General features: G+C 37.4%; 1 protein-coding gene across 4 annotated transcripts in view; it reads left to right on the top strand.

Moving 5' to 3' along the window:
* ANKRD27 (ankyrin repeat domain 27) overlaps positions 1 to 25,933 on the top strand; it is a 48,362-nt gene that overhangs the window by 15,440 nt on the left and 6,989 nt on the right. For 3 of the 4 annotated variants that reach the window (XM_075715188.1, XM_075715192.1, XM_075715190.1), the window contains exons 8-24: positions 15 to 80; positions 159 to 235; positions 607 to 728; positions 1,677 to 1,755; positions 2,609 to 2,741; positions 7,781 to 7,873; positions 8,684 to 8,811; positions 9,274 to 9,356; positions 10,141 to 10,256; positions 11,033 to 11,125; positions 11,502 to 11,699; positions 12,561 to 12,620; positions 12,730 to 12,849; positions 16,973 to 17,017; positions 22,090 to 22,212; positions 24,013 to 24,210; positions 25,378 to 25,497. In XM_075715188.1, coding sequence (XP_075571303.1) covers positions 15 to 80; positions 159 to 235; positions 607 to 728; positions 1,677 to 1,755; positions 2,609 to 2,741; positions 7,781 to 7,873; positions 8,684 to 8,811; positions 9,274 to 9,356; positions 10,141 to 10,256; positions 11,033 to 11,125; positions 11,502 to 11,699; positions 12,561 to 12,620; positions 12,730 to 12,849; positions 16,973 to 17,017; positions 22,090 to 22,212; positions 24,013 to 24,210; positions 25,378 to 25,497 — 1,854 coding nt within the window. The remainder of the gene's footprint in view (positions 1 to 14; positions 81 to 158; positions 236 to 606; positions 729 to 1,676; positions 1,756 to 2,608; positions 2,742 to 7,780; positions 7,874 to 8,683; positions 8,812 to 9,273; positions 9,357 to 10,140; positions 10,257 to 11,032; positions 11,126 to 11,501; positions 11,700 to 12,560; positions 12,621 to 12,729; positions 12,850 to 16,972; positions 17,018 to 22,089; positions 22,213 to 24,012; positions 24,211 to 25,377; positions 25,498 to 25,933) is intronic. The other variant, XM_075715189.1, reaches the window with a different exon arrangement.

Genomic DNA, 25,933 nt, shown 5'->3' with positions numbered 1-25,933 from the left:
TTTTTTTTCTACAGATGTATATCCACCATGCTATTTATGATTTAGTCTTTAAATATGTGGGGACTATTGAGGCAAGTGAGGTAAGTTTGTTTGATTGCTAGAGACTAGTTACATTAACCTAATGCATTTTAAAAAACTGTTGCCTTCCTATTGATTAGGATGCTGCTTTTAACAAAATCACAAGGAGCCTTCAAGACCTGCAGCAAAAAGACATTGGAGTGAAGCCTGAGTTCAGGTGAGAGAGATGACTGTGGACTCTTTGAGGAGTCATTGAGATCCTGTCTTAAATAGGTCTCAGGCCAGCCAAAAAGTATCTTCCCTCAGACAATAGCAAGTTTTTCTTATACTTCATTCCTTTGAGATGGGGAAGCAAAGCTTTGCAAGTGTCATTTTAGGGCAGTCTTTCCATTGATTGTTATCTCCTTTGCTTTTATATTCTTATGCTTCCGTCCATCTACAGGGTACAGAAATGTAAGTGTACTTGGAGTAGAGATGGAGCTATTTTAATACCATTCTTCATTTCAGCTCTGAATAAGTTAAAACTTAGGTTTTGGACATCCTGCACAGGAACTCTATGCTAAACATTTCTTTCAAATTATTTTGTAGTTTTAATATACCACGTGCAAAGCGAGAACTGGGTCAGTTGAACAAATGTACTTCCCCTCAACAGAAGCTACTTTGTCTACGAAAAGTGGTACAAATTATTATGCAATTGCCTAGCCAAAGAGGTCAGTAATTAGTGAATTAACTTAATTTTAAACTTTTTTCTTAACCAGTACACACAAAGCACTTTGGTATATAAATAGCTGTTTGAATAGCACTTGTGGATTAAACACAATTGGACTGGGGTCTGCCTTGCAGGTCTCTAAACAAAGCAAAATGGAGGCAAGATAGAGACTTCAGCATTGTTTCTTATGGGGTGAGGTGGGGTACTTGGTTAGCTTATATATGTTTTAGCTAGAGCATGTGAAAGCTTGCATGTGCTAGGTCACTTTCTCATGCGGAAGAATTGAGGGTGATCCATTTTAAATACTGAGGATCACTGCTAGATCATTCTTGTCTATTTGTCCGTGCTTCTTGATAATCTTGAAATAGATACTCTTGAGATGCATCTTTTGCAAAAGATGCAGTGTTGGTGGGGGACAAACAAACATTCTGTATGCTGCATTCAAAGTGCTACGATGGATTACAGAAATGATTCTGTGGTAGGAAAGCATGGACCTCTTAACCCGGTACTTATGTTATCTAGCCTGAAGACAGAAGATACTTCCACTAAGCAAATGGAGTAGTACAGTGCACTTATGCTTTCCCTACTTCATCTCTTCCTTTCTTCAGGAAGACTCCTGGGTTATGAAAAAGTGTATCAACTTAGAGGGTAGTTTTTACCCTCAGTAATTTCAAAGATCTTGAGCTAGTGCTCAGGCTGTTTCTGTATAGGAAGGAAGGGATGCTATTCAAATATTGCAGTTTGTACAGTACAAACTGTATTTGTTTTTTGGCTCCTGGCAGCCTATTTCAGAGGGAGATTGAGAATATTTGAAGGGCTGTCTTGGTTACTCAATGCATTCTCTACTAGTAGAGCTGGCCCTTGGTCTTAGGAGGCGGAACTCCATTTACAGGTATTGCTCTTGATTTGAACCATGATGACTAACATCAGATGTAAATTCTTTTTTTAGTTAATATGGAAACCATGTGTGCAGATGATCTTCTCTCTGTTTTGCTGTATTTACTTGTAAAAACAGAAATCCCAAACTGGTATGTAACTGTTTTGGCTATACAGTGCTCCATCAGATCATATGTAATGCTGCTGTAGGGGCAAATGTTTCTGAACATGTAGTAATAATTTGAAAGTGTAAGAGGGGCTGATGTAGTGCAGAAAACTATTTTTAGTAGGACAAACAGCAAAGATGTATTAGATGTGACTGAATTAAGGACCTATCAGGAATTAGTGCTGTGTCTTTGTTTTGATTCCCAGCCTAGAAAAAAGTTGTAATGGGAGACCATCTGTATACCAAATCTGCATGTCAATACAGACTTCAGACTGGTCCTTCCTCATCTGTGTCTGGAGCTGTGAAACCTTTATGCAGCTTCTAGATGTTTGGTACATTTTGTCTAGAGAAACTAGATTTGAATGCTTAATTGCTTGCTGCTAGCCTGTGCCATTGTGTTTGTCTCTCCTCACTGTCAGTAAAAGTATATCTAAACTTTCCACCTGTACCTGAACTGAATTTTAGTGTTGGTGTATCCTATATCTGAGATTTTTCCTTTAATTCGTGGCTATTCCTTCACGCAGGTGCTTATGGTGCTTGAAACATTAACATGTTTGAAACATGTGAAACAATATCCTGCTGCTGTCCTTATCCTGTCCTTTGTATTCCTTATATCCAATTAATAACTTTTCATTGAATAGTTAAGAGATAAGTAGAGTTCTGATCCATCTACAAAGCTCAGAACAGCCATAGTATTGCTAGCCTAACAGTCTAGAAGCTTTTTCTTAACCTGTGTTTATTGTCTACCTGGATTGCCTAAGATGAGTTGCAGTATTAAGATATGCCATGCTAGTGCTGTCTTATTTTTCATAGTTCATGGCTTTGACTTTTTATTTCAGGATGGCCAACTTGAGTTACATAAAGAACTTCAGGCTTTGCAGTTCAGTGAAAGATGAATTGGGATACTGTCTAACCTCAATTGAGGCTGCAATAGAATACATACGACAAGGCAACCTCTCTGACAGATCAACAGTAAGCTACTCTTAAAGTCTGTCAAATGTGTATTTGATAAGCTTGTAGGACTGTCTACCACTGTGGGAGTAAATTCAGTCAGAGGATACAAACAGCTAACATAAGAGTCCTTTTTTTGGACTTAAAGAAATGAGTTGAGGTAACTATACCTGAAGCAAATGCTAAAATGATCTAAATGATTACAATGAAGTCCTAATCCTGTAGCAATACTTGTTGTTCATTGTATACTCCTTAAGGAAGTAGTTGAATGTCAAGTTTGCCTCTTCATATGATTAGAGTAAAAATGACAGCACTGTTTTCAACAGCTGGGTCTTAAGTTCAGTATCTCTTGTTTGTACTCTTTTCTGTCATGGTTGCGAAAGCAATGCAGTACTTGAGTAGGCATAGCTTAAACAGATTTTTTTTTCTTTAATAATTTTTAAAAGCTTAGCTATGCTAGCGGAGTGGAGATTGCAGTATAACTTAGAATTATTCAGTAAATCTTCGTACTCTAAAAATTCAGTGTGTTTGCAGTCCAGATTACTATCTTGCATCAAGCTGGTAGTTTAATGGGAGTGCAGGACTATAAGGTGGTGTTTGAAGGTCAAATTTGGCTATTGGGATCTCTAACCTAGCAGGGGTAGGAAGTTTGTGGATGCATGAGTTATTTCCCACTGGGCAACTAGGCCTTCTGTCAATCAGGTCAAATCCCTGCAGGCCAATCAAGGATGATATTGATGTGACTTTAGAAACTTCTGTAGAACTTTGTAGCATATTTAGTAAAGGAATCCAGTCTTACTGCTCCTGTAAAACTTTCTGCTGTTGCAAAATTAGGTTTTCCTGGTCTGATGTGGAAATCAAAAGGAGTGAACTTGGAGCCAGAGTGAATTCAACGTGTCTCAGTCTGCCCAACTGCAAAGCACTGGAATCTAGTTGCAGGGGCCAGCGTAATGGCTCAGTGTGCAGGGCTTGGGATGGGACAACCTGGGGCACAATCTTAAAGAAGCAGCACTTAAAGTAACATTTTAGCCTTTTGTTATTTTTGGTTTTGTTTTTTTTCTGGGATCTTCCCATGAACCTGTCATGCATAGGTTTGTTTTGTACACTCAAAAAAAAAAAAGCACTCTTTTGTGTAAAGAGACTGTGGTCTTTGTCTGTAATGTTGCATTGAATTATGTTTAAAAAAAAAATAAAAATATTACTTCAAAAGGAAAACAACCTACCAAACAATTTTGCTTTCTGCAGTCACTTTGCAATCATAACAATCAATATACAAAGCAATGCTGGTGGTCTGGGTGGAGGGCTGGAACCAAAGTAGAGATGTCTTCCACAACAATGCCAGCAAGCTGAAAAAAAGAATATACTGCTCTTAAATTTCTAGAATAAAAACTGTTGTCTATCAACTGCCTGGTCCTATCCTTCCTTATATAGCTAAGGATAGCAGTTTTTTATACTGGGATTACCCTCAAGTGATTATTACTTAAGTGCCACTGCCATTAAGATACTGCATTTCTTTGGGAGGCATCTGTCTTGAAAGATGAACTACATATTTGAGAAGTCTAAATGAGGGCAGCCTTATACTGCTTATGTTAGTGTCTGCACCAGTATAAGAGCAAGCAATAATGTTTCTGTCCATACCTCAGCTGGATCAGCTCCAGACCTAGAGTGCTAGCCCCTCAATGTGTGTACAGGGACTTGCACCAGGAACTCCACTCTTCTACGTTGCCTTCATAGGAGTCAACATGGCTTGAAGGCAGCACCCTGAGATGAGATGGAAAACAGCAGAACCTTGAACACACTAAGAGCTAAACTACCCTTTTCTCTAGCATAGGGTAAGGGAGAAGGCAGCACACAATGAAGAGGAAGAAACAAGGTAGCAAAAAGCCCATTGACAGGAATTGAGAAAGTGTAATGAGGAGGTGGAGAGTAACATGGTAGGAACTTTTTCATTAAGTTATCAGTCAAGATATTTCCTTTATTTTCTGGTAAAGGAGATAACTTTCTGTTTAAAGCAGCAGCAGCTGTCATGTTGGTGCCCCATGGTTTCCTTTTCCAGATTGTGCTGGAAGGGGTTGTGGGATTTAAGTGAGCAGGAACATTGCTGTGCCCTGGGGCTTCATTATAGCCCCTTATGTGGCTGCACTTAATTTTATAGCTGGCTTCAGATGGAGCTTCTGGCAGCTGAGTAATGCTGTTGTCCAATCCCTAATGAAGCTAACTACATAAAGAAAACTCAGCAGGAAACTAATGTACCCTCTGGGATAATGGGCATATTATCACCCTCATGTCAGTAAGAAAATTGCACTTAGGAGACACCTGCCAAACCCCTTCACTCAAGGTCATGCAAGTTTTGGAGACGCATTTTGGTTGTGGGGAATAGAGGAACATGTAACTGATAGCATGGAAGATTCCATTTTATGTTCTGGGAGTTGTCAACCGTATTGGAATTCCAGTTAATAAATATTAGACCTTAGTTATGCTCCTATGCACGGCTAATGTATAGTAAGACCCTCTAGTTCAGACCGTTGAAGTAAGGTATACAGTAGGGAGTTAGAGCCAGCCACTAGGGAATAGGCAGCATTTTGGTTCCCGTATGGAAAGAGCTGTAGTTGGCAATAAAGTTGGCGTGGAGGGAGTGCGGGTATGCAGGAAGCCAGGAAAGGAAGACTTGAACACAAACTGAGGCTAATAAAGTATTTGGGGAGGAGAGGGAGTGGACATAATTTCCTGAAGTCATGAGCTGTAATCTGTGAAAGTCACCTCGGATAGGTCATTATACAGGTACACCCTCATAGGTACAAATATTTCATTTCTCTAGTATAGAGAGTAGTGTTAGATTAAAAGATCATTAACATTTGGATGTGTGTTTTCTAGATAATATAGATTTAAAATACCTGTGAGTGCCACTCAAAGCAATTTTTTTTTTTTTTTATTTAAATTCCTGGAATGCAAGTAAAGCTAGTACAAGTGAGTTTTGTCTTTGAAGGCCCAAACTTGCTTAATACTTCAGCCAATCCATGATTCTTCTGCCATTCTGTATTTCACTTTTGAGGATATGTAGTTTTACCTGGGATGGAGTCTTTTTTCCTGATTTGTATAATAAATAAGATAATACTTGTACATAAGGATTGCTGTCTCAAGCGACTCTTTGAAATAATTATTCTACTTGGGGAATGCTTCTCTTGTAAGATACACTGTGGAAGGAACAGTACTAAAACTACAGTAGGTCTTGCTAGTGGTTACTTAGATTCTCTATAGTGAAAGTGCAAAGCTGTCTGTGAGCGTTTGTATTAGAAATTCTGATTAGACTTCAGAAACTTGTATCAGCAGTAAAGCTTAACGTTTTTTTCTAGTTAATAAAATTTTTGATCGAATATTTCATAGGGAAGTTATTCCTGATCACACTGAAGAATCTACCCAAGGAGACTAGTGTTATGTGCCTTGTAATTCTGAAAAGATATGCTTGGGTATCTTTAGCTAAAGTACTTAGGTTTGAAGAGATTGGCAAATATTTGTCGTTGTCATGTATCTAAATACAAATAACTTACTGTGAAGTACAGATCCAAACTTATACCTCTAGACCTCACAAACATGTTTTGAACTACATTATTTGCTATACAGTGGAGGGTTTTTTAGCTTTATGAGAGGCATCTGTGTTGATTTTGAAACTTGAGTGATTGAATTTCTAGAAAATCTGTACTCTTTATTTTTGGTGTTCAAGTGATCTTGTTTTATTTGCAGTTCACTAGTTTCTTAAACTTCATGCTGACTTACTGATGTTAAGAGTCGGGCTTTTTTTACTCATTTATATCTGGTCTTTACAGACTTATTGCAGAAGCTATAGCCTGGATCCTAACCCATCAAAGTTTATCTGATACATGGGCGTCTATCTTAAATGCAGTGGTCTTCAGTTTGATGGATGCTGGGAGTCTTTCCATTTCTAAGGAGATAGTCATTATCCAAAAATAACATCCAAAGACGTGATATCACTGCCAGCCATAAGCAGTGGTTGAGTGGAATCAACTATATGCAAGTGTTTCCACCTACTTTTTCTAAGAAAGTGTTTTCTTTAGATTGTTGTTTTATTTCGTGTGAGGTTCAATGTTGCGATTTCAAATTCTGACTCTCCTTAAGAATTTTCACCTGGTTTTGGAAGCATATGTATTCTTTAATGCATCCTGAAGCGTATCTTCAGATTTCTCAGAAAATGGGAAGTACTGATGTGAGAGTTGCACTACTTGTCTGCGTAGCTCAAGCTCCAATTTTCAAGAAGTGACCAGTAGGAAACACCATATGAATGAGTCTGCTACAAAGTAATGCTTCACCTGGTACAATCTTTTATTTTTCAGCAAGTAGCAGAGAGTTCAGAAGTCTTTGAGTCAGAGTTGTATCTGGGTCATCTCTTTTAATAGCTACCAGTAGACACATCTTACATGAATTTGTCTAATGCCTTTTTGAGTCCATTCGTACTTTTGGTTTTTGCAGTATCAAATGAGTTTTCCAATGAGTTTTCCAATAAGAGAGCATTTTTCTTCTTCCTCTTCTCCCCACACCTAAAGTGTGATGTTTTTATTGGCCATCCCACTTCTTATATTTTGAGGAATAGCGGATATTCATTCTTTGCATGTTTTCTTTGGACTTGCTATGATTTCTATAGACCACTGTAGTGCAGTCAAATATTTTCCAGAGTGAAGAATCCTAATTTCTCCTCATAAGAAAGCTGCATTGCACCTCTTCTAGTTCTTGTTGTCTTTTCTAGTTTTGCTGTGTTCTTTTTTAGCTGGTACAACCATAATTTCATTAATGCTCAGTTAGTTTGTGGAGAATTACAGTAAAGGAATATTCTGGTGAACATCTACTTATTATTTCTTTGAACAGCAGGTGTGCAGTCTTTTAAGTCTCAGAATCCTAAATGTGAAACTGATTGAGGTTTTATGTCTGGTAATTCATAAGTGGTAAATACAGTGTTTAATATTTTTAAAAGTTAATTCCACTGTTAAGGTACTTTATGTTTGCCTGTAAATGAGTATATAGGCTATTGATCTATATTTTATTTTTAGGAATCTGAGAGACTGTGTGACAAGCTGCTTTTAAGACAAACGATGAACTTGTTGTCCCAGATGTCTGATACTCCAATAGACTACTTATTTAAGGTTAATAACTTTTACGGCAGAATATATATGTACTTGCGTATTGCATGTTTATCTTCTGTGATTTTCTGAAATGTAATGTAGTGTTAATTACGTTAGTACTGCAAAATGTGTTTTAGTAGATGCTAAAAGTGTGTTTTGAATCTAGTGCATTTCTGTGCCAAAATGTTACCAAGTTAATACAATCTTATGGATTTCAGCACATGTTAAAAGAAATATGGAAGCAAATCAGGATTAAATGCTACTGCTGTTGCTATTGATTGGCCCGTTTAATGCACAGATGCGATATTACTATCTGGTTGTCTCTCACAGCTTTTAGTGCTTGAAATTGAAAGTTTTCTGAAATAATTTAAATGTGGTCACCTGACAGCTACTATTATATGTTAATCTCCTATTGTCATTTTAAAAGAATTTTGCCTATACAGGGACACAAAGCAGAGCTTCTAATTATAGGTGTTCAGAGCTTATAGCTAGAGGATTAGTAATTTTATAGGAATGTTTTTGCACAGAGGGAGCTCAATTTCGTGATTGAGTCTAAAGAGAACAATAGGAATTGTTTTAATTTTTTATAGAAAATGAAGTAAGCCAAGAACAGATTCTTTTTAATATTGAATGCCCATTAGGGGGTTTTGTGCTGTGACATTGTGCATTTCTGCTTTCTAATGCTTGAATACATGTCTTTTATAATCGGTTCCTTTCATTTTGTGCTTCAGTAAATTACTCTATTTTTTGTGTTGTTTTTTTTTTTTTTTCTTAAAAGGAGGCTTTTTAATATTGTTTCCTCATTCTCTTTCTTCTCTTGGCTTTTTGTAGCATATTGCTTCAGGTAATCAGGAGGAAGTGGAGCGATTACTAAGTCAAGGTGACAGTGATAAGGACACTGTACAGAAAATGTGTCATCCGCTCTGTTACTGTGACAAATGTGAGAAGTTAGTTTCTGGGTAAGCGCTTTTCATCTCCACAAATACACAAAAAGCTATGTAGAAGTCTTCACCGAAGATTTACTTTAGAAGGCATGCTGCTTTTGGTTATAGAGGAAGTTGGTAGCACTTTGGGATGTAGTAGAGAGTGTACGTTTGTGTGGTTTAAAAAAGCAGAAGAAATACTAGGAGAACACTGTGAATGCCTTGGACCCAGCCAGTTTTGTGATGGAGACTGTATATGCTTTGGTAAACGTGGCGTGAAATGTTTCTTCTCTTGAACCTAACTTACACATCTTGGACAAAACCACATCTCTTAACAAAATGTAAAACTCTGTATAGAATAATTTGTTGACGTGAGAGGATAAAGGATGAAAAGTTCCAAAATAATTTTTTTGTTGGCCTTGGCAAGTTTCCTCTTTCTCTCCTCCTTACCACTGCTGCATAGGTAACGAGCTGCTTTTAAACCTTTGTGTTTTAAAGGAAACTGAATGATCCTTCCATTATCACTCCATTTTCCCGAGATGACCGGGGTTATACACCACTTCATATAGCTGCTATTTGTGGTGAGTATTGTTGGTTTTCTTCACTAGTGTTTTCTACTCCTTATGTTCCTTATCTTTATGTTAGCATGTTTTCCAACTTTGCATTAAAGAGTGAATTTTGCGTTAAATTGTTTTCTGCTTATTTGCCATGGAAACTGGTATCTTGGCACAGACTGAAGTTACTATATATTCTTTTAAGCTCAGTTTCTTATGGCTAAGTTATTGTTTGTTTGTTTGCTGGCTGTTTACTTTTGCCTTAGTGGTTGGCACAGTAGTTCTTTGTTCAGCTGTGAAAAAAGTAAAAATGTGTCATCAGAAACCAGTCTTGTTTTAAAGAACTGGCAGATTGAGAAATTAATCTTTTCTCTCTCCTGCAGCTGGCTATACATGGTAGATCTGTACCATCTCCTGTCTTGTAATGTCCATTATGCCATTGATCTTACATTTATTAGAAGATGTATTAATTTTCTTAGTGAGGTTTTTTGTATAAATAATTTCCTTTTTTATTCCTATCTTGAATCCCAATAGGAGAGTGCTTTGTGTGACATGGCTTTATTTTCTGTTTTCTTACTCGTAAGATGCAAGCATAGCTTGTTTTTAGCTGGAGGTTCTTCTATGGAGCTTTGACCTTGAGTAATCTGCAACAAAAAAAGCAAATACCAAGGAAGTGAATATACAGCATGTAGAAACATAGTATGCAGAAAGGCAGGCTATCTAGGTTTGTAGTTCATGTTTGAATTTAAAAAGTAGCAATGTTCTTGTGCAAAGTTTGCTTCTTTCTTTTAATGTCTGCATATTTTTCAAGGGCAAACATCACTGGTAGATTTACTAGTAGCCAAAGGAGCCGTTGTCAATGCTACAGATCACCACGGTTCAGCTCCACTTCACCTTGCCTGTCAGAAGGGATATCAAAATGTTACAGTAAGCACCAAAAGGCTTAATTAGAAATACAAATAAATACTTAACCTAAATAATAAATATATGGCTCTTACTAAGCTGTTCTACTGCTACTGTCATTTAGGTCTTCCGAGAAGCTTTTACCAGAAGTGTATACACTGGCAGAACTGAGAATCTTTTATCATTGTAGTTTGCATGATATTTTATTTTTTCCTATACTGCAAGGTTTTCAGCCATTTGTAATAACCAAGCAATTGACAGCTATGCATGCCTGATAATTCATCCATTTTATTAATACAAATCTCTGGAGAGCCTGTTAACATCTCTGCTCTTATTTAAGACAGAAGAACCATTGCAGTCCTTGGAATGAATTAAATGACTTCACAGTGTGTTTAGGATAGACTGTGTAACTATATTAATTATTGGGTACTTGAATTTTATATATGTGAGATTCTTCAATTAGCATTGTTGAAATTCAGCTGTGTCTTCACTTACAAAGGCTCTTAAAATACAGGATAAATTATCATGTAGTATATGTATTGAAATGTTTGCTGCAGGAGATGATTCGTTTTTTCAATGACAACTCTGAATATGTAAGAAGCAGCTTTTACTTGGTTCTTAGGGTAGGGCAAAACCAGTACTGTAATGCCAAGAGGGCAGTGTCTGAAACAGGAGAGACATAGCTAGTTTTTCATGAACTGCTTCATCATGCTAGAAACCTAAAGGAATCTACAGAGTAACAGTTGTTTGTCCATTAATTTTTTAGTTACTTAAATGTCTATTTCTATTTTTCTTTTAAGCTTCTATTATTGCACTATAAGGCAAGCACTGATGTTCAGGACAATAATGGAAATACTCCACTTCATTTAGCCTGCGCTTATGGTCATGAGGATGTAAGTAATTGTTTTGTAACAAACTAACTGGACATTGTAATGGAATGGAATTGAAGTGTGATGCAAATGTGCACTAAACTTACATATTTTAAGAAGTAATTAAAAAAGATTTGAAGGGTAACTGTTTAATGTTGTAAATTAGGACTTTATTCAATAGTCATAACAATTTTTAATATGCATTCACATTAAAGATTGTATTGTGCAAATTTAGTTGAGTTATTTAACTCTTTGTTTAATGACACTGAATCGTAAAAGCCTGCCCTTTAGGCAGTGGATTATATGAGCAGCAATGAAAAAAGCCTTTTTGGGATTGCACATGTTGTATGAATTGAGAGACAACACTATAATTCATTGATAGCTTTCCTTTTCTTTCCAGTGCGTCAAAGCTTTAGTCTACTATGATGTGCATTCCTGTAGACTAGATATTGGTAATGAAAAGGGAGATACTCCTCTCCATATAGCTGCTCGTTGGGGCTATCAAGGGATCATAGAAGTGCTTTTGCAAAATGGGGCAAATCCAGAAATTCAAAACCGGATGAAAGAGACTTCCCTACAGTGTGCATTAAATTCCAAGGTATTCCTCTTTATCTTTTAGCCTGATTTCTTTCTGATGCAATTCCACGGAGGTGTATATGCTTACCTGCTAGTAGGATTTTGTGGTCTGGTACTATTAAAGTGAAAATGTATGTTTGTCTTTGTCCTGGTTTCAGCTGGGATAAAGTTAATTTTTTTCCTAGTAGCAAGCATAGTGCTGTGGTTTGGATTTAGTAGGAGAAGAATGTTGATAACACGCTGATGGTTTAGTTGTTGCTAAGTACTGCTTATGCTAGTCAAGGACTTTTCAGCTTCCCCTGCTCTGCCAGGTACACAAGAAACTGGGAGGTGGCACAGTCAGAACAGTTGACCCAAACTGGCCAAAGGAGTATTCTGTAGAACATGACGTCATGTTCAGTATAGAAACTGGGGGGGGTTGGCTGGGGAGCAGCAATCACTGCTCGGGAACTGTCTGGGTATCGGTCGGCGGGTGGTGAGCAATTGCATTGTGCATCACTTGCTTTGTATATTATTATTATCATTATTGTATTGTTGTTACTATCATTACTATTTTACTTTATTTCAATTATTAAACTGTTCTTATCTCAACCCAGGAGTTTTTCTCACTCTTACTCCTCCAGTTCTCTCCCCCATCCCATTGGGGCAGGGGGAGTGAGCGAGCGGCTGCATGGTGCTTAGTTGCTGGCTGGGGCTAAACCACGACAGTCTTTTAGGAAGAAGGGTCACATTTTAAATCTAATAGCATGAGTACAGTCTGTGGTATAGAACGTAAACTTGTAAATGGGTACTTCTAATCTGCACAGTCATAATCTGTTACTAATATTAGGTTTCCTCTTTAAGTGGAGTTACATTGGTTCTCTTTATTAATATTTTTATGCAGATTTTGTCATTGATGGAATTAAACTATCTAACGTTTGAAAGAGGACAGAGTGCTTCTGAGGTAACAACCAGTGCAAGTTGCTAAACTTTTTTTTGCCTATGTTTAACCTGCTTAATCTGATACGTAACTTTTTCTGGGTTTGTTTGTTTGTTTTTTTGCCAACTTTAAGTCACCGCTTAGGTCTCCTCAGCGCTCAGCAGAAACTTTCAGCAGAGGATCATCTGTCTCAAGCCTGTCATCAGCATCAACTGATATAAGGCAAGAAGAAGTAAAAAATAGTTATAAAGAGGTAAGACTGAGGTGTAAGTTGTGACAATAAGCAAAGCGAAGGAAGCTAGAAGAGTGATATTTTGCAGCGCTGTTTTAAAGTGTTTCTTCAGGAATAGCCTTCTGTCTGGTTTGGAAAATTATATGCTGCTATCCTCAGGTGCTTGTCATCTCAGTATCTAAACACTTATTTTTGTATGGTATCAACTGCTCTGCTGGCTGTTTCTGGGGAAAAATTGAAAGCATATTTCATAGAATCATAGAATGCTTTGGGTTGGAAGGGACCTTTAGAGGTCATCTAGCCCAAGACCCCTGCAGTGAGCAGGGACAGCTTTAACCAGATCGGGTTGCTCAGAGCCCCATCCAACCTGACCTGGAGTGTTGCCAGGGATGGGGCCTCCACCACCTCTCTGGGCAACCTGTGCCAGTGTATCACCACCCTCATTGTAAAAAATGTCTCTTCCTTATATCCAGTCTAAATCTATTCTTCTTTAGTTTAAATCCATTACTCCTTGTCCTGTCACAACAGGCCTTGCTAAAAAGATTGCCCCCATCCTTTCTGTAGGCCCCCTTTAAGCACTGAAAGGCCGCACTAAGGTCTCCCCGCAGCCTTTTCTTCTCCAGGCTGAACAACCCCAACTCTCTCAGCCTGGCCTCGTAGGAGAGGTGCTCCAGCCCTCGGATCGTTTTTTGGCCCTCTTCTGGAACTGCAGCAGTTCCATGTCCTTCTTGTGCTGAGGGATTTGGAGTAGTTGTTCGGATTTACTGCAGTTAACTCCATAATTTGAGAATTTGTTGAGGTTTACAAAATTGTAATGGCAGTCAGTGCCCTGAGGACCTTGCTGTCCTGTCCAGGAATTAAATGCCATTGTTAGTTTACAAAATCTGTCAGCAAAAAGAGACTAGTACAGGCATACTGGCAAACAACGTAACAGACTAGGATGTTACGCTTTCCAAAATAGGCATAGGAAATCAATTTTGTAACATACGGAGAAGTACACACTATATACTGTGTCTTGCACGTATGTGTGTGCTGATTTTGCTCTGTCCACACCAACCAAGATGCCGTCCTCTGAATTTTTTCATGTGGGACCTCAGATCCGTACTTTCCATTTGTCCCCTCCTAAGACTCTCATATCACCACTCCTTCTGATGCTTGTCTCTCTACTTTTTTTCCCAGTCCTCCTGTTCCATTTTTTTCCAAATTGACCTCTTTAGTATTTTTGTTTCTCTCCTTATCACCTCTACATTCAAATTCTTCCTTTTCCTGCTATTAAAAGGTTCTTCACTTGCCAAAAGTTTCTGTTTTCTAAAAATGTTCAAGAAACTCAAAGATGTAAAGTCTGACTAGACAATATTGCTTCACACTTCATTATGTTATTCTATGAGAGTCTCAATGTAGGAATGTACCTCCCTGTACTGAGTCAAGCACTCTAAGATCTTATGTACGTAAAAGTTCACCTCATAGATTTAGGATTTATTTTTCCTTAAAGGAACAAATTTATCACACCTGAGAGCTAAGACTGTAGTTCAAACGAGGGAAAAAGATTACAAGCAGCTTACACCTTAGATTCTTGGGGTTAATGACCTTCTCCTGTAATCCAGCTTTAGTTCATTTCTCTCTGCCAAGTTTCACATGGGCTCTTACTCTTACTAAGCAAAGAGGCAAAGGCCTAATCCTGAGAGAGCTCCATGAAGGGAATGCCCACTGGAATTAATGGGAAGCTGGTAAGGTCAGTTTTCCAGACTTCAAGGCTTAGACCGTGGATGAAAGGGATGCAGCTAGATCTTTATTAATCAATACTGCTGGTGAATTAAACTCTTCACTTAAATGATCCAGTCATGGTGTATGTCTTGTATGTGGCTCGTTTACAATTTAGAAAAGAGAGTAAAAGAGTCAGGCATGTAAATTTGGAACTTCCTCTGTTGGAGCTAATAACTCCTTGCACAATTTCTGTTCAGCAACAGAAAAACTGAGCATGCAGGTGAATTGTAGTAGATTTGTTTCATCTATTTTTACATTTAAAGGAAGGTACTTGTGTTCCATGGAGGAGTGAGAAAGCAAACTGGAAAGGTGGGGAAGTGCATATAGTAGACATTTTGTCCTAAGTACTCTTAATAAATTATCTATAAGCTGCATTACAGATGTTGTATGCTTCTCCACTGTTAGGGCCTGAGGCAGTTTTTAGATCTGTAAGGAAGTTGTTATTTTTGGAAAGAAGTTATCAGAGCTTGTGGGTCACTTGCTGTTACTGTTAGGCATCTTGTATGGGATAAGACTGGCTCCTGAAAATCATCAAGACTTTTACATTTTACAGTGACATTATCCTATATGGTTAGGGGAAATTTATGGGAGGTACAGATCTCCATAGGATATGTTTTAGATGTATATGTGTAGAGATTGGGATTCGGCTCACCTAACTTCAGATGTCTGAAAGACAATTGTCTTAACTTTAGACATCTGTTTTCCCTCCTTAGTCAGTGGAGAAAAATTGGTACCTCCAGAGAGGAATTAATCTCAGACATACTTAGTTTGACCTGAGTTGCACTCAAGTGTCGTATGTTGACTGCATTCTGTTCTGTAGTTACCAGAGAGGGAGTTTAAATGACTGGCTTAGATTTAGACAGCTAACTTTTAGACATTCAAAGTTAGGCAAGAGGAATCTTGCTGTGAGTGCCTAGTGCATGACTTCAAGGAGCTTTACCTTGTATTAGAAATGTAGTAATAAAATACAACTTAGCAGCTTTCCTAAAAAGAGATAAAAATGGATGGAGAGATTTAATCTAGCTTCTGGTCTTTCACCTGTAGATTTGTCCTGTTCTTCTGCTAAAACCCTGAAGAAAGGGATCAGACCAGTAAAACCCAACTTCCTTTTAGTCTCGTTCTTCCTTGTTTGCTTTACGAAACACTGCTGTCACAGTCAGCAAGATAGTAATTTCTAGATAAAGATTGACATGTGACTGTAGCTGTTACTCCATGACATCTTCAACTTGCAAGATGTTTCTTAATATTGAAACAACTTTGTTCTACACAGCAGCATTTTTGGTGATGATGGCACAGTGCTAGAATAATTTGCTATAATGCTGAAATAGATTTTCGTAAAGCTTATTAAATGATTCTTCAACAATCTGCAGAGGCCGGACAAGTTGCCTGTTGGTAGTACTAATGGACTCTCCCTGCCCTTTTACTGGTACCTGTCCTATTTCTATCAGGTTAGATCTAACTCCTTCATGTGAGAGTAGAGAATCAGAGAAGTGGGGAGACAAGTACATCTCATTCTCCTGCTTTCACAAGCAATTGGAGGGATCAGAGGAATGGTAGCAGTGCACTGCAGAGCACCTCCCATCTCTTCTTCACCCCAGTTGCCTCTTTCCCCCCTGCAGAGCTCATAAACAGAAGAATACTTCCACCAAGCAGTTGTGCTCAGGCATTAGTTGGCCTGAGCACACACATTGGTCTAATGCTGCTTCCCTGGAATAACTCTTGAGTTGAAGAGACCTGGCTTTTGCTAATGCATGCCCTTTGATATTTATATCTTCAGATTTTAAGTAAGAAAACAAATTTCATACTTACACTCAAGTTAGGTTTGTAAATGTGTTTTAACATAGGAATAAAGCAGTAATCTGCAGATGTGAACAATTGGAAAGCATCTTTTTCATCTTAAACTGTTGTTTCTCAAAGAGCAAAACCTGCCATCCTTTGTGCCTCTGGTAGCATATAGGAGCCTCGCAAGAGTCCAAACAGTACTAGTGTTTATCAGGGTAGAAATTTGTCTTGAGTAGGGATTTTTAATGTAGGGTTCACAACAGAAAGGCATGGTCAGCTGCTGCTGAAGTGGCATAGTAATGTATATCAGCTTACATGGCTTTGTTTATATGTGGGCTACATGTCTTCTATTTAGGTAGGTACTGTTCATCTTTAACTAAGCAAGTCAAAGATCATCAAATGGCCATAGGCCTGGCACAGTTCTTGTATTTCATAAAGGAAGAATATTTTTGCTTTAAAACTTGATCAACAAATATGAAATGGGCCAGCAGTAATCCTAACACGTGAGCTTAGGAGGTTAGTAAAGGACACAGGATCTTCTGTGTACCACTTAATAACAGTACTAACAAAGCAAATAAATTGTTTTCTTCATACATAGGTGGAAAAACTCCTAAGAGCAGTTGCTGATGGAGATCTGGAAATGGTGAGTCTTCGCATGGCTGTTGAATATTACTGAATTCCAAATTACCTCATTCAAATTGAGGCAGTTATTTGTAAATAATACTAAGTGAAGAATACTTTGGGTAATACCTTCCTTCAGCGACAATTAAGCAAATTCAGCCCATTTTCTACAAAGAATATTTACTCCATGTCCCCAAATTATTTTACCTACAGTGCTTTAAGGCCCATTATTTTGGCATTCCCATGGCCTCTTGCACTAAAGAAATTACCTTAAATTGAATAATTCCTTTGTGAAGGCCTGTCATTTAAAAATGTATGCATAGTCACCTCTAGGAGATGCGAAGAACTTGGGAAGAACAACATTCAGGGCAGGCATGTTGAAAAGAAATATTGTGGGAAAGAGCAATTTATTTGCTTGCAGGTGCTCAAGCTGCACTGTCAAATGCCGTTGTTAGATGGGGAACATGCTGCATTGCAGAACTGTAAAAAGATATGTATACTGAAGTCACAATACTGGACTGGATATGCAGTCAGTACAAAAAAAACAAAAAAAAAGGCAAAATGGATGAGTTTTCAGGTAAACCTGATTTTTTGACAGCAAATCCAATAGAAAGTGATATTATTCCAGTTGCTTGTTCCTAAATCACAGAAGTACATCGTGTCTTTTCCCATATGTGAATTGATGTACATGCTCGAGTGGCAGTGCTGTGTACCAGTTCTGGAAATTGAATGGTGGGATTTACAGTTTGTGGTTTTTTTGACTTAGGAAGTGTTCCAGTAATACAGTGTTTTTAAATCCACAAATGCTTTTAAATTCCTAAATTGCCAGGTTCTGTAACGCTTTGAATATTGTATACTCCTTATTGCGTGTTTACTGCATGTAGTAATTGTACATAGGTTCTATAAATGAACAATGGGCTCTTATTTTGTTTGTTGTGATACCTTTTTATTAATATTTCATACAGAGAGGAAATTTAGGTGGCACCAGTCAGTACAGAGAAGTTATCTCAAGGGCATACAATTTTCCTGTAGTTTGGATTTCACTTCAGATAGATAGCTGATGGCTGTAATGATACCAGTTTCAGAGTTGATGTTCTGTAATTTGTGATACTTACGTGTCTTGACATATTTTTTCGTTACTGTTGCCCTTTATTGAAAATTTGAACAATAAGATGCTTTCAATGTCATTCTACTGAAAAACTGAAGATGACATGGAAATCTTTAGATGTTTTGTCTTTGGAAAGATGTATAAGGCTGTACATTTCTTAATTGTTTTGTAGTTTACAGAACAAAATCATGAACCCATGTGAGGATGCAGGGTTTCTCTGCTGGAAACATGTTCTGAAAAATTTGTTTAGGTGATATATACCAGGAGTTACAGATGCTAATGAAGCATCACACAGTCAAAATAGATAATCTGCGTCACAAAATACATACCATGTTGATCTTGATTCTCTCGTGTTTTATTCCAGTTAGATGATAAAACTAAATTAATTTATCAACTGATAGAGGAAAGAACTGTTCAGTTGTTAAGTAAACTTCGTTATCCTAGTTCACAATGTAACTTAATCTTAGTAATTATTTCCAGGTCAGCCCTTAAGTAATTTCAAGAAGCAGCAGTACATACAATGGTGATACTTACCATATTCCTGGCAAGTAGTAAACATGAATGTATTACAATTAACTTCTCACAGACTTCGTGAAAATCTAAACTGCATCATGAAAATATTTAAGGAAATTTAAATATAGTCCTATAATTTGCTGGAAAACTACTGTCTAGCACTGCTTAACAGATATCAGCAATGAAAAGCATACAGAAATCTAATCTATGCATTCAGATGACAGAATCACCTTATTTTTGTGGCTTTACTGTCCACATTACTGAAGTTCATGTAAAACTGTTCATTATAAAGAGAATTGTCCAATTGGATGGCAAAGGTTACAGCTTGCATATCTATTAAAAACCACAGTTATTTTAAAACCCTTATCTTGTTCTGACAGCCTGAAGACTGTCTCCATAGGAACAGAAGAAGCAGTAGGGACATTAGCGCTGTTGTAGATTTCTGCTGTGACAGCCAATTGAGCTTTGGAAGAGGAGGTGTTAAAAAAAAGTGCTATGAAACTGGAAGATTTAAAAAAAAAAATACTATGCTGTGATTATTCAGGAAGCCAGAAAACAACCTTTGTCATCATCGTAGCACCTGCAAACTTCAAAAGCAGGTGTGCTTTAGATTAGAGATAATGATGTTAATCAATGATGGTTATTTTAATCAGCTGACTCAATGGCAACTAACTCTATATTTTGAAAATAAAATTTAGCCCACTTTGGTAAATTTTCCGTGTCTGTAGTGTGAAAGAGATGTTTTTGGGACAGTATGGAGGGAATAGCTGTATAGAAAGGATTAAGGTTTATTCCCAAAATATGTTTCACAGTTATGCAGCAGCTTTTTGGGGGGAGATTCTCAAAATGTACTTTTTATGTGTTTAGTGGTTGCTGAATTGGTAGAAAATTATTATAGCTCCATTATCAGTGGAGACTGTTAAAGAGTTGTTGTAGCCCACTGTATATTGCATTGAACAAAGCCTCTATGTGGCTCTAAGTCAGTAAAGTATGGTGTAGAAGTAGTCGATACTGCTTAACATCAATTTTTGGTCTTTCATTCTTAGTGATTGGATTTGGTGATCAGGTGTACGCCATGGCTCCTTAGTGATGGATGAACCATTCAGCTTTCAACAAAGATACTTAGATTTAAAAAACAACCAAATAAAAAAAACCCCAACCTTTTATTATTAGAGCAGGATAACACTAGAACAGACCTGGGAGGTTACAGAACCTGTTCTCTTAAAAGTATTTGAGAAGAGATTGGTCAAACTTCTGTCAGCGGTATTAAGGAAGAATTGACTTTCTCTCAGTGTAGAATACTGGATTAGGCACTCTTCTGAAATTCCTTCCAGCCAGCTAGTCTTGACTCTTCTGGTGGAATGGATATGTGCAAATCCACCACAAAAAAAAAGCAGATCTCTTGTATAAAATCTTGTGGAGCAGCTAAAAGTCTGGCATACAAGGTACAGTGCTCCTGGAGTGCTCTGCTGAATATTCCAGGAAGTGTTACTCTGCAATGTAAAGACCGTTTTAGATAACAAGTTACCTGGCAAAGGGAGATTATGGACAATTTCTTGAGATGCTTCAGTATGTGTCTGCAAAGTACATTTAACCTTTTGACCAAAAAACTTGTAAACAAAACAAAACAAAAGGCTATTCCACTGTAATATAGAGGTATAAAGGGGAGTAGCATGTTCAGATTTTTGGTGAGACACTGATGTTGGTATGTTGAGAGCTGTGTACTTGGATAATGAGAGCAGCAGTATTGAGTTATGATAGAAGGAGAAAGTGTCAGTTGTGAGAATCTTGGTCAGTCTGCAGGGAAAGGGGGAAGTGAAGTGACAGTAATATTTATTTTAGACTTGTACAAATGTAGCAGATAGTAAACCTTCACTGATCTGGCCTCCTGTAAACAGACAAGCTTGAGAGAAGATTTATTTTTACTCCAGAGAACAATGTGGAATTTGCAGGGAAAGTAATATTCCCTGTGAAAAACATCCCTTTTCTGTCTTAATTATGTTATTATTCAGAATCATGTATATGGCCCGTACTAGTTGCCCTAGGATTTATTCTAGCTGCATCTGTTTAATTGGATAGATTATTAATGTGTGTTTGGTTTCCCAGAGCTACCTTAATGGTAAGAAGCAGAACTTACTGACAAGTGGGAGGAACCTGTAGGAAATTCCTTTCTCCCCATTCTCTTCTTGACTAGCATCTGTAGAGCTCTTCGATTGGTCCAGTTCTGTGGCATCAAACCCAACCCACCAATCCAGCAAAGATGCGTCTGTCTCAGTTTCAGCAGGAAGTGGTTTCTCAATTTTGCTCCATGCCAGTTTAGTGGGAGGCGAAGGGCTAATCTTTCTTCATGGTAACAAAACAATGATACATCTTTTGACAGCTCTCTTAAAAGCTGCTGAAAAAAAAAGAGTAAAAGGAAAACCCTTCGCAAGATGACATGTATTACAGCTTCACACCCACTATGTAATCCTGTAACTTGCTGTGTCTGGGAAGTCCCAGAAGATCTGCAGGAGCTCTGAGAGATCTAATCTCCACACACAAGTGCCCTGATCTTCCTTCTGTCTTGGTTTTTGACTGCTGTGATGTTAGCCCTTTTCATGCACCTAGAAAAAGGTGACTGATAATGTATTGTCCCTTGCATTATGAGACCAATTTAATTCCCACTTCTGTCTTGAGTTTCTGAAAGACTTGTCTCATTGGCCGTAATACAAACTCAAAATGATAAACTAGATAGATGTCAGAGTTAACGTTGCCAGGTGGTATAATAATGGAGACTTAATACAGTAACTAATTCTAAGATGTCTTTAGTTTACAGTGGATTAATGCATTTCAAGGTAAAAATGTATTTCTTGAACATCTTTTTCTTGTTGCATAAAATTTAATGTGAAATTAACATGCAGTAAGCATCACTATTTGCAAATTGCACATGAATGCTCTGCATCCTAAGACTATCTTCACTGAAGGACTTCTCTTCCTCAAAAATGAGGCATTGTACTTTGAGGAAAAAGTGAAACTGTCAAGCTCCTGGGAAGTGACAGACCTAAGAAAGGTCAGTGCCCCTGCAAAGTTTTGGATATCGGTTAAATGTCATCATCCTTGTCACTTCTTCTATTTGTAAAAGCAAAAGGTGAAACAAAATTTGCATTGATATGAGTTGGCACAAATCATCTGAGCTAAAAGGATTTAGAGGTTTGAGAATAGGTGAACAATGAAGTCTTGATTAGGCAGCAGGAAGTAATTTATAATTTACTTCACTGCTATACTTGGTGAACTTTCTAGCTGCTTTGTCAACAATAACATTTGATTTTTTAATTTGGCTATGGGCAGCTGATGCCAGGAGGTAGCTGTATAGACTCCCTGAAATACTCAGAAGTGTATGTTTGTGAAATCTTACTTGTCTACAAATTACTTGCAAATTTATTAGGACATGGAACCTTTGGACTCTGTAAAGGAGGACTTGCTTTTTATGCCAGGTACGTTATCTCTTGGAATGGATGGAAGAAGACTTAGAAGATGAGGACAACACCATCAGTACATCAAAACCAGAATTCTGTCATCCGTTATGCCAGTGCTCCAAATGTGGGCCAGTACAAAAGGTTGGAATATTCATTCTGTAAAAAGAGTAATTTATATTCTTGTAATGTAACTTTTAGCTCTAGGGAAGAAGCATTCATATTGCCTCGCACCTCTGTATCTCTGTCTAAAAAGCAATTAAATATATACAGATCTTTGGAGAGTTCATCTCATGTAATGAAATTGTTCTCTTTTTAATTGAACTGTAGAAAATTTTGGATACAGTAACAGTGTTCAAAGACTTGCTCAATATCTAATGGAGTGAAAAAACGTTGCAGTTTGCTTTTAGGATGTGTGGATTGCTGTAATTAAGGTTTGGAGAACTTTGAATAAATGGGAGAAATCTTTTTCTAAGCCTCAGTTTCTCCTGGTTCTCTTCTGTAGTTTACATTGCTAACTGTCACAGAGTATCTACTTACCTGTTAGTTTAGCAAGGAATACCTGCTAATCCTATAATCAATGTAATGCTGATGAAGTCTTTTTTTAATTGCACGACATCTTTCATACAAGCTATATCTAAAACCTCTTCAGAGATTAAATATAATTGCAAAGACTTCCTTCACAATTGCAAAGACTTCCTTTCCCCTTATTTATCATGGACTGGAGGAGAATCAGGCTTTACAACACACTCTTTAATTTTTTTTTTTTTTTTTTTTAAATTTAAATAAGGAATGATCCCAGCTTCTTGGAAATAGAAAACCAATTACTTGCCTTTCAGGAAGAAAATGTATTACTATGTGTGAAGGTATACATAACTGGATAAGTCATTGCAAAATAAACCAAAGTACGAATTTTCAGTATATTGGCTACTTTGAGGTAACAGTATCCTTATCACTTAACTGAGAAAATGTGAGATGGCTTAACTTAACTTCTTCTAAATAGCTTATGTTTATTTTGTGCAGGCTAAGAGTATGCTAGAATGCTTCACATTCACACTGTGCTTTATTCTCTGGTAACATGTGTCCGTGTACCCTGAGTACAGAGATCATGTGCTGAAGATGCCAGAGCCTGAGACCATAAAGTTCATTTTATTGATAACAGGGGAAGGAATGGCATTTGCTGTAGCATTTACTTGCCTACTGACTGAAAAGTAGAAGGACCTTGTGAACTAATCTTAACCACCGTATTAGGTAGGCACACATTTAAAAGCACATTGAGGATAGGCAGAATGAAAGATTGTCTACCACTGTAAACGTTAGGCACCTACACTGTTTGCGAGAGGAGTAAAAAAGGATGCTCTGTACTGCTGTGTAAGCTGTCTTCCAGGTAGTTTCCTTATCTTGACTCCCCATGGGAGTCTGTTCTCTGGGCCAGTGTTACTTCCACATGAATAAAATTAATTTTAGTTTTTATCCTTATTACCTCGAGCTTCATGTAGTAGTAAAACAGGTGTGTAGTGTCTGTCTCCAGGAGCATAAATGTCTGTATAAATGAAAGTAACTTGTAATATTAACACTTACTGTCCATATGTATGAGCATCCTAACAGCTATATAAAAACTGTAAGTTTTATTTCCGCCTCAAACTGCTGCTTTAGCCTCTTTTTAATATCATGAGTACTTTGCCTCGAATTTCTCTGTATGAAGCTATCATTTTGGAAGAAAAGAGAGAAAAATAAAACTCATTGTTCTGTTGAAAAATACTACCAAGCTGCTCTGGTTTACTAACTCTTTTCCTGAAGGTCTCAAATTAGGCTCTGTAGCAGAAGTTCTTGTAATGTCCATCTACTCATTTTATATATACTTAGCAGGTATTTGGCTGCTTTTTGGTCAACGGAAAGTAGCATGATTAGTTATATAGTTTTGCTGTGTATTTTCCTCAACAGAAATTTGCAAGGATCTCTGCTAATGGACTTGGAGTCAATGTTTCAAACCAAGATGGTTTCACACCATTGCATATGGCTGCACTGCATGGACACTCTGAACTTGCCTCTCTCTTGTTGAAACATGGAGCCAGTATCAGTGCCAAGAATGCAAAACATGCAGTTCCTCTTCATCTAGCCTGCCAGAAAGGTCACTTCCAGGTAACTGAGCCTCTTTGTAAATGCAAGCTATTTAACATTTAGAAAGCTGTTTTGTGAAATTGTCAACAAGACTAAACCAGTAACAGTGAAAATTAGTTTGGTGATTCTGTTTTGTCTTTCGATGTCTAAAATCTCCAGATGGAAAGGGGATCTTTCAACTGAAACAGTTTCAGTAGGCACCCTTTCTTTCTAAATGACCTAAAATAATGGTTTAATGAAAGTGCTGCAAATGGCTACTGTCATACATCAAATACTTTAAAAATACCTTGTGTGGCTGAATCTTCCTACGTATTTTCTCTGTGTCCCTTCTGTTCAAGGAGGTTATATGTACATCTGTTGATGTAGTGGACTTGGTATCTTCAATAGTCACAGTATTAAATATTTACTGTATCTTTACTCATTTAAGTAGATTATGAGCCAAGTGGAGCTCTGAGGGTAGCAAAAAACCTCATCCCTGACTTCAAGTCAGGGAAGCATAAGCAGTGAAAGAGAAGCATGAGCTAGTGAGGGGAGGATATTAAAACAGGACGGAGAGTAAATGAGAGGGGAAAAATACTGATAATGAAAAAGCAGGTGCAGACAGGCAATGGGAATATGCAGAAAAGTGAAAAACTAGGGTTTTAAGAATAAGGAGCTGAGGACTGCAAGAGGAAAAAAAATTGAGAGAATTGTGAAGATGATGGGGAGGCAAAGCACTAGGGAAGCAAGAAAATAAGAATGCAACTCAAACTTGTAGGTTAATGAAGGTTAGCTCATGGGGTATTTACAACATAAGGAACTCCTTCCAAGGGTTCAGATGAGTTCAGAAAGGGGGAAAGTGTACTGTTGCTGTGGTGGTTTGGTTTTGACGTTTTGTTAAGTTACTGATCGTGTATGTTTTTCACATACCTTGAGTTTTATTTTCTGGCCTTTCTTTCAGTTGCTTAAGTTTGGGGTTTTTTTTTAAAAGTCTGTGATAAAATATGAAAATTAGTATGATAGGAGGAGGTGCTTGTGGTTATCATCTGTTTGGCAAAGATGAGACTTGTTTCCTCCATTCTTTTTTAATCCATCTCTTTTTCATTCTAGATTTCAAAAAAACGTTTAAAAAAAGGAGCAGGGGGCTTTCACTGCATGATTATCATTAGCTGGTATCTTAAATTAAAGAGTTGTTCCTTCCTTCAATAGGTGGTAAAGTGTCTGATTGGTTACAATGCTAAACAAAATAAAAAGGATATCTACGGAAATACTCCTTTAATTTATGCATGCGTGAATGGTCAGTATGAGACTACTGCGTTGTTGTTACAGGTGAGAACACTGAAAACAGAATGTTCAGAATAGTATTTCTTAATGTGATATCTGTGCTTTTCCAGTACTCGGGATCAGTATTTTTAGTTATACATTTCTCTGTCACAACTAGTCAGGGAAAAAATAAGAGTATTTGTTATGTCACTCCTTTCGATCCCTTCCCTTCATGTTTTTTGTTAGATAAATACTACTTTAGTGTTGTACAGCTGGCTGTTTTTATGGAACGTCTTTGTGGTGGATGTTAGGTTTTCTTGCTTATGATTCTATTGCATAGGTTTTTTGGGGGTTTTTTTTGATTTTTTTTTTCTTTTTTTAAATATCTCTTAAATTTGGAATATGTAGTAGATACATGCAAAAATGAAATGAGCTGGTCCCTGATATTGTGGCTATGAGAGAGGAGGAAATAATAAGATCAGGTGGCTTATTGTTGAACTGG

This window comes from Pelecanus crispus, chromosome 8 (assembly GCF_030463565.1).
Source record: "Pelecanus crispus isolate bPelCri1 chromosome 8, bPelCri1.pri, whole genome shotgun sequence".
NCBI lineage: Eukaryota > Metazoa > Chordata > Aves > Pelecaniformes > Pelecanidae > Pelecanus > Pelecanus crispus.
This window is presented reverse-complemented; position numbering and strand designations above follow the sequence as displayed.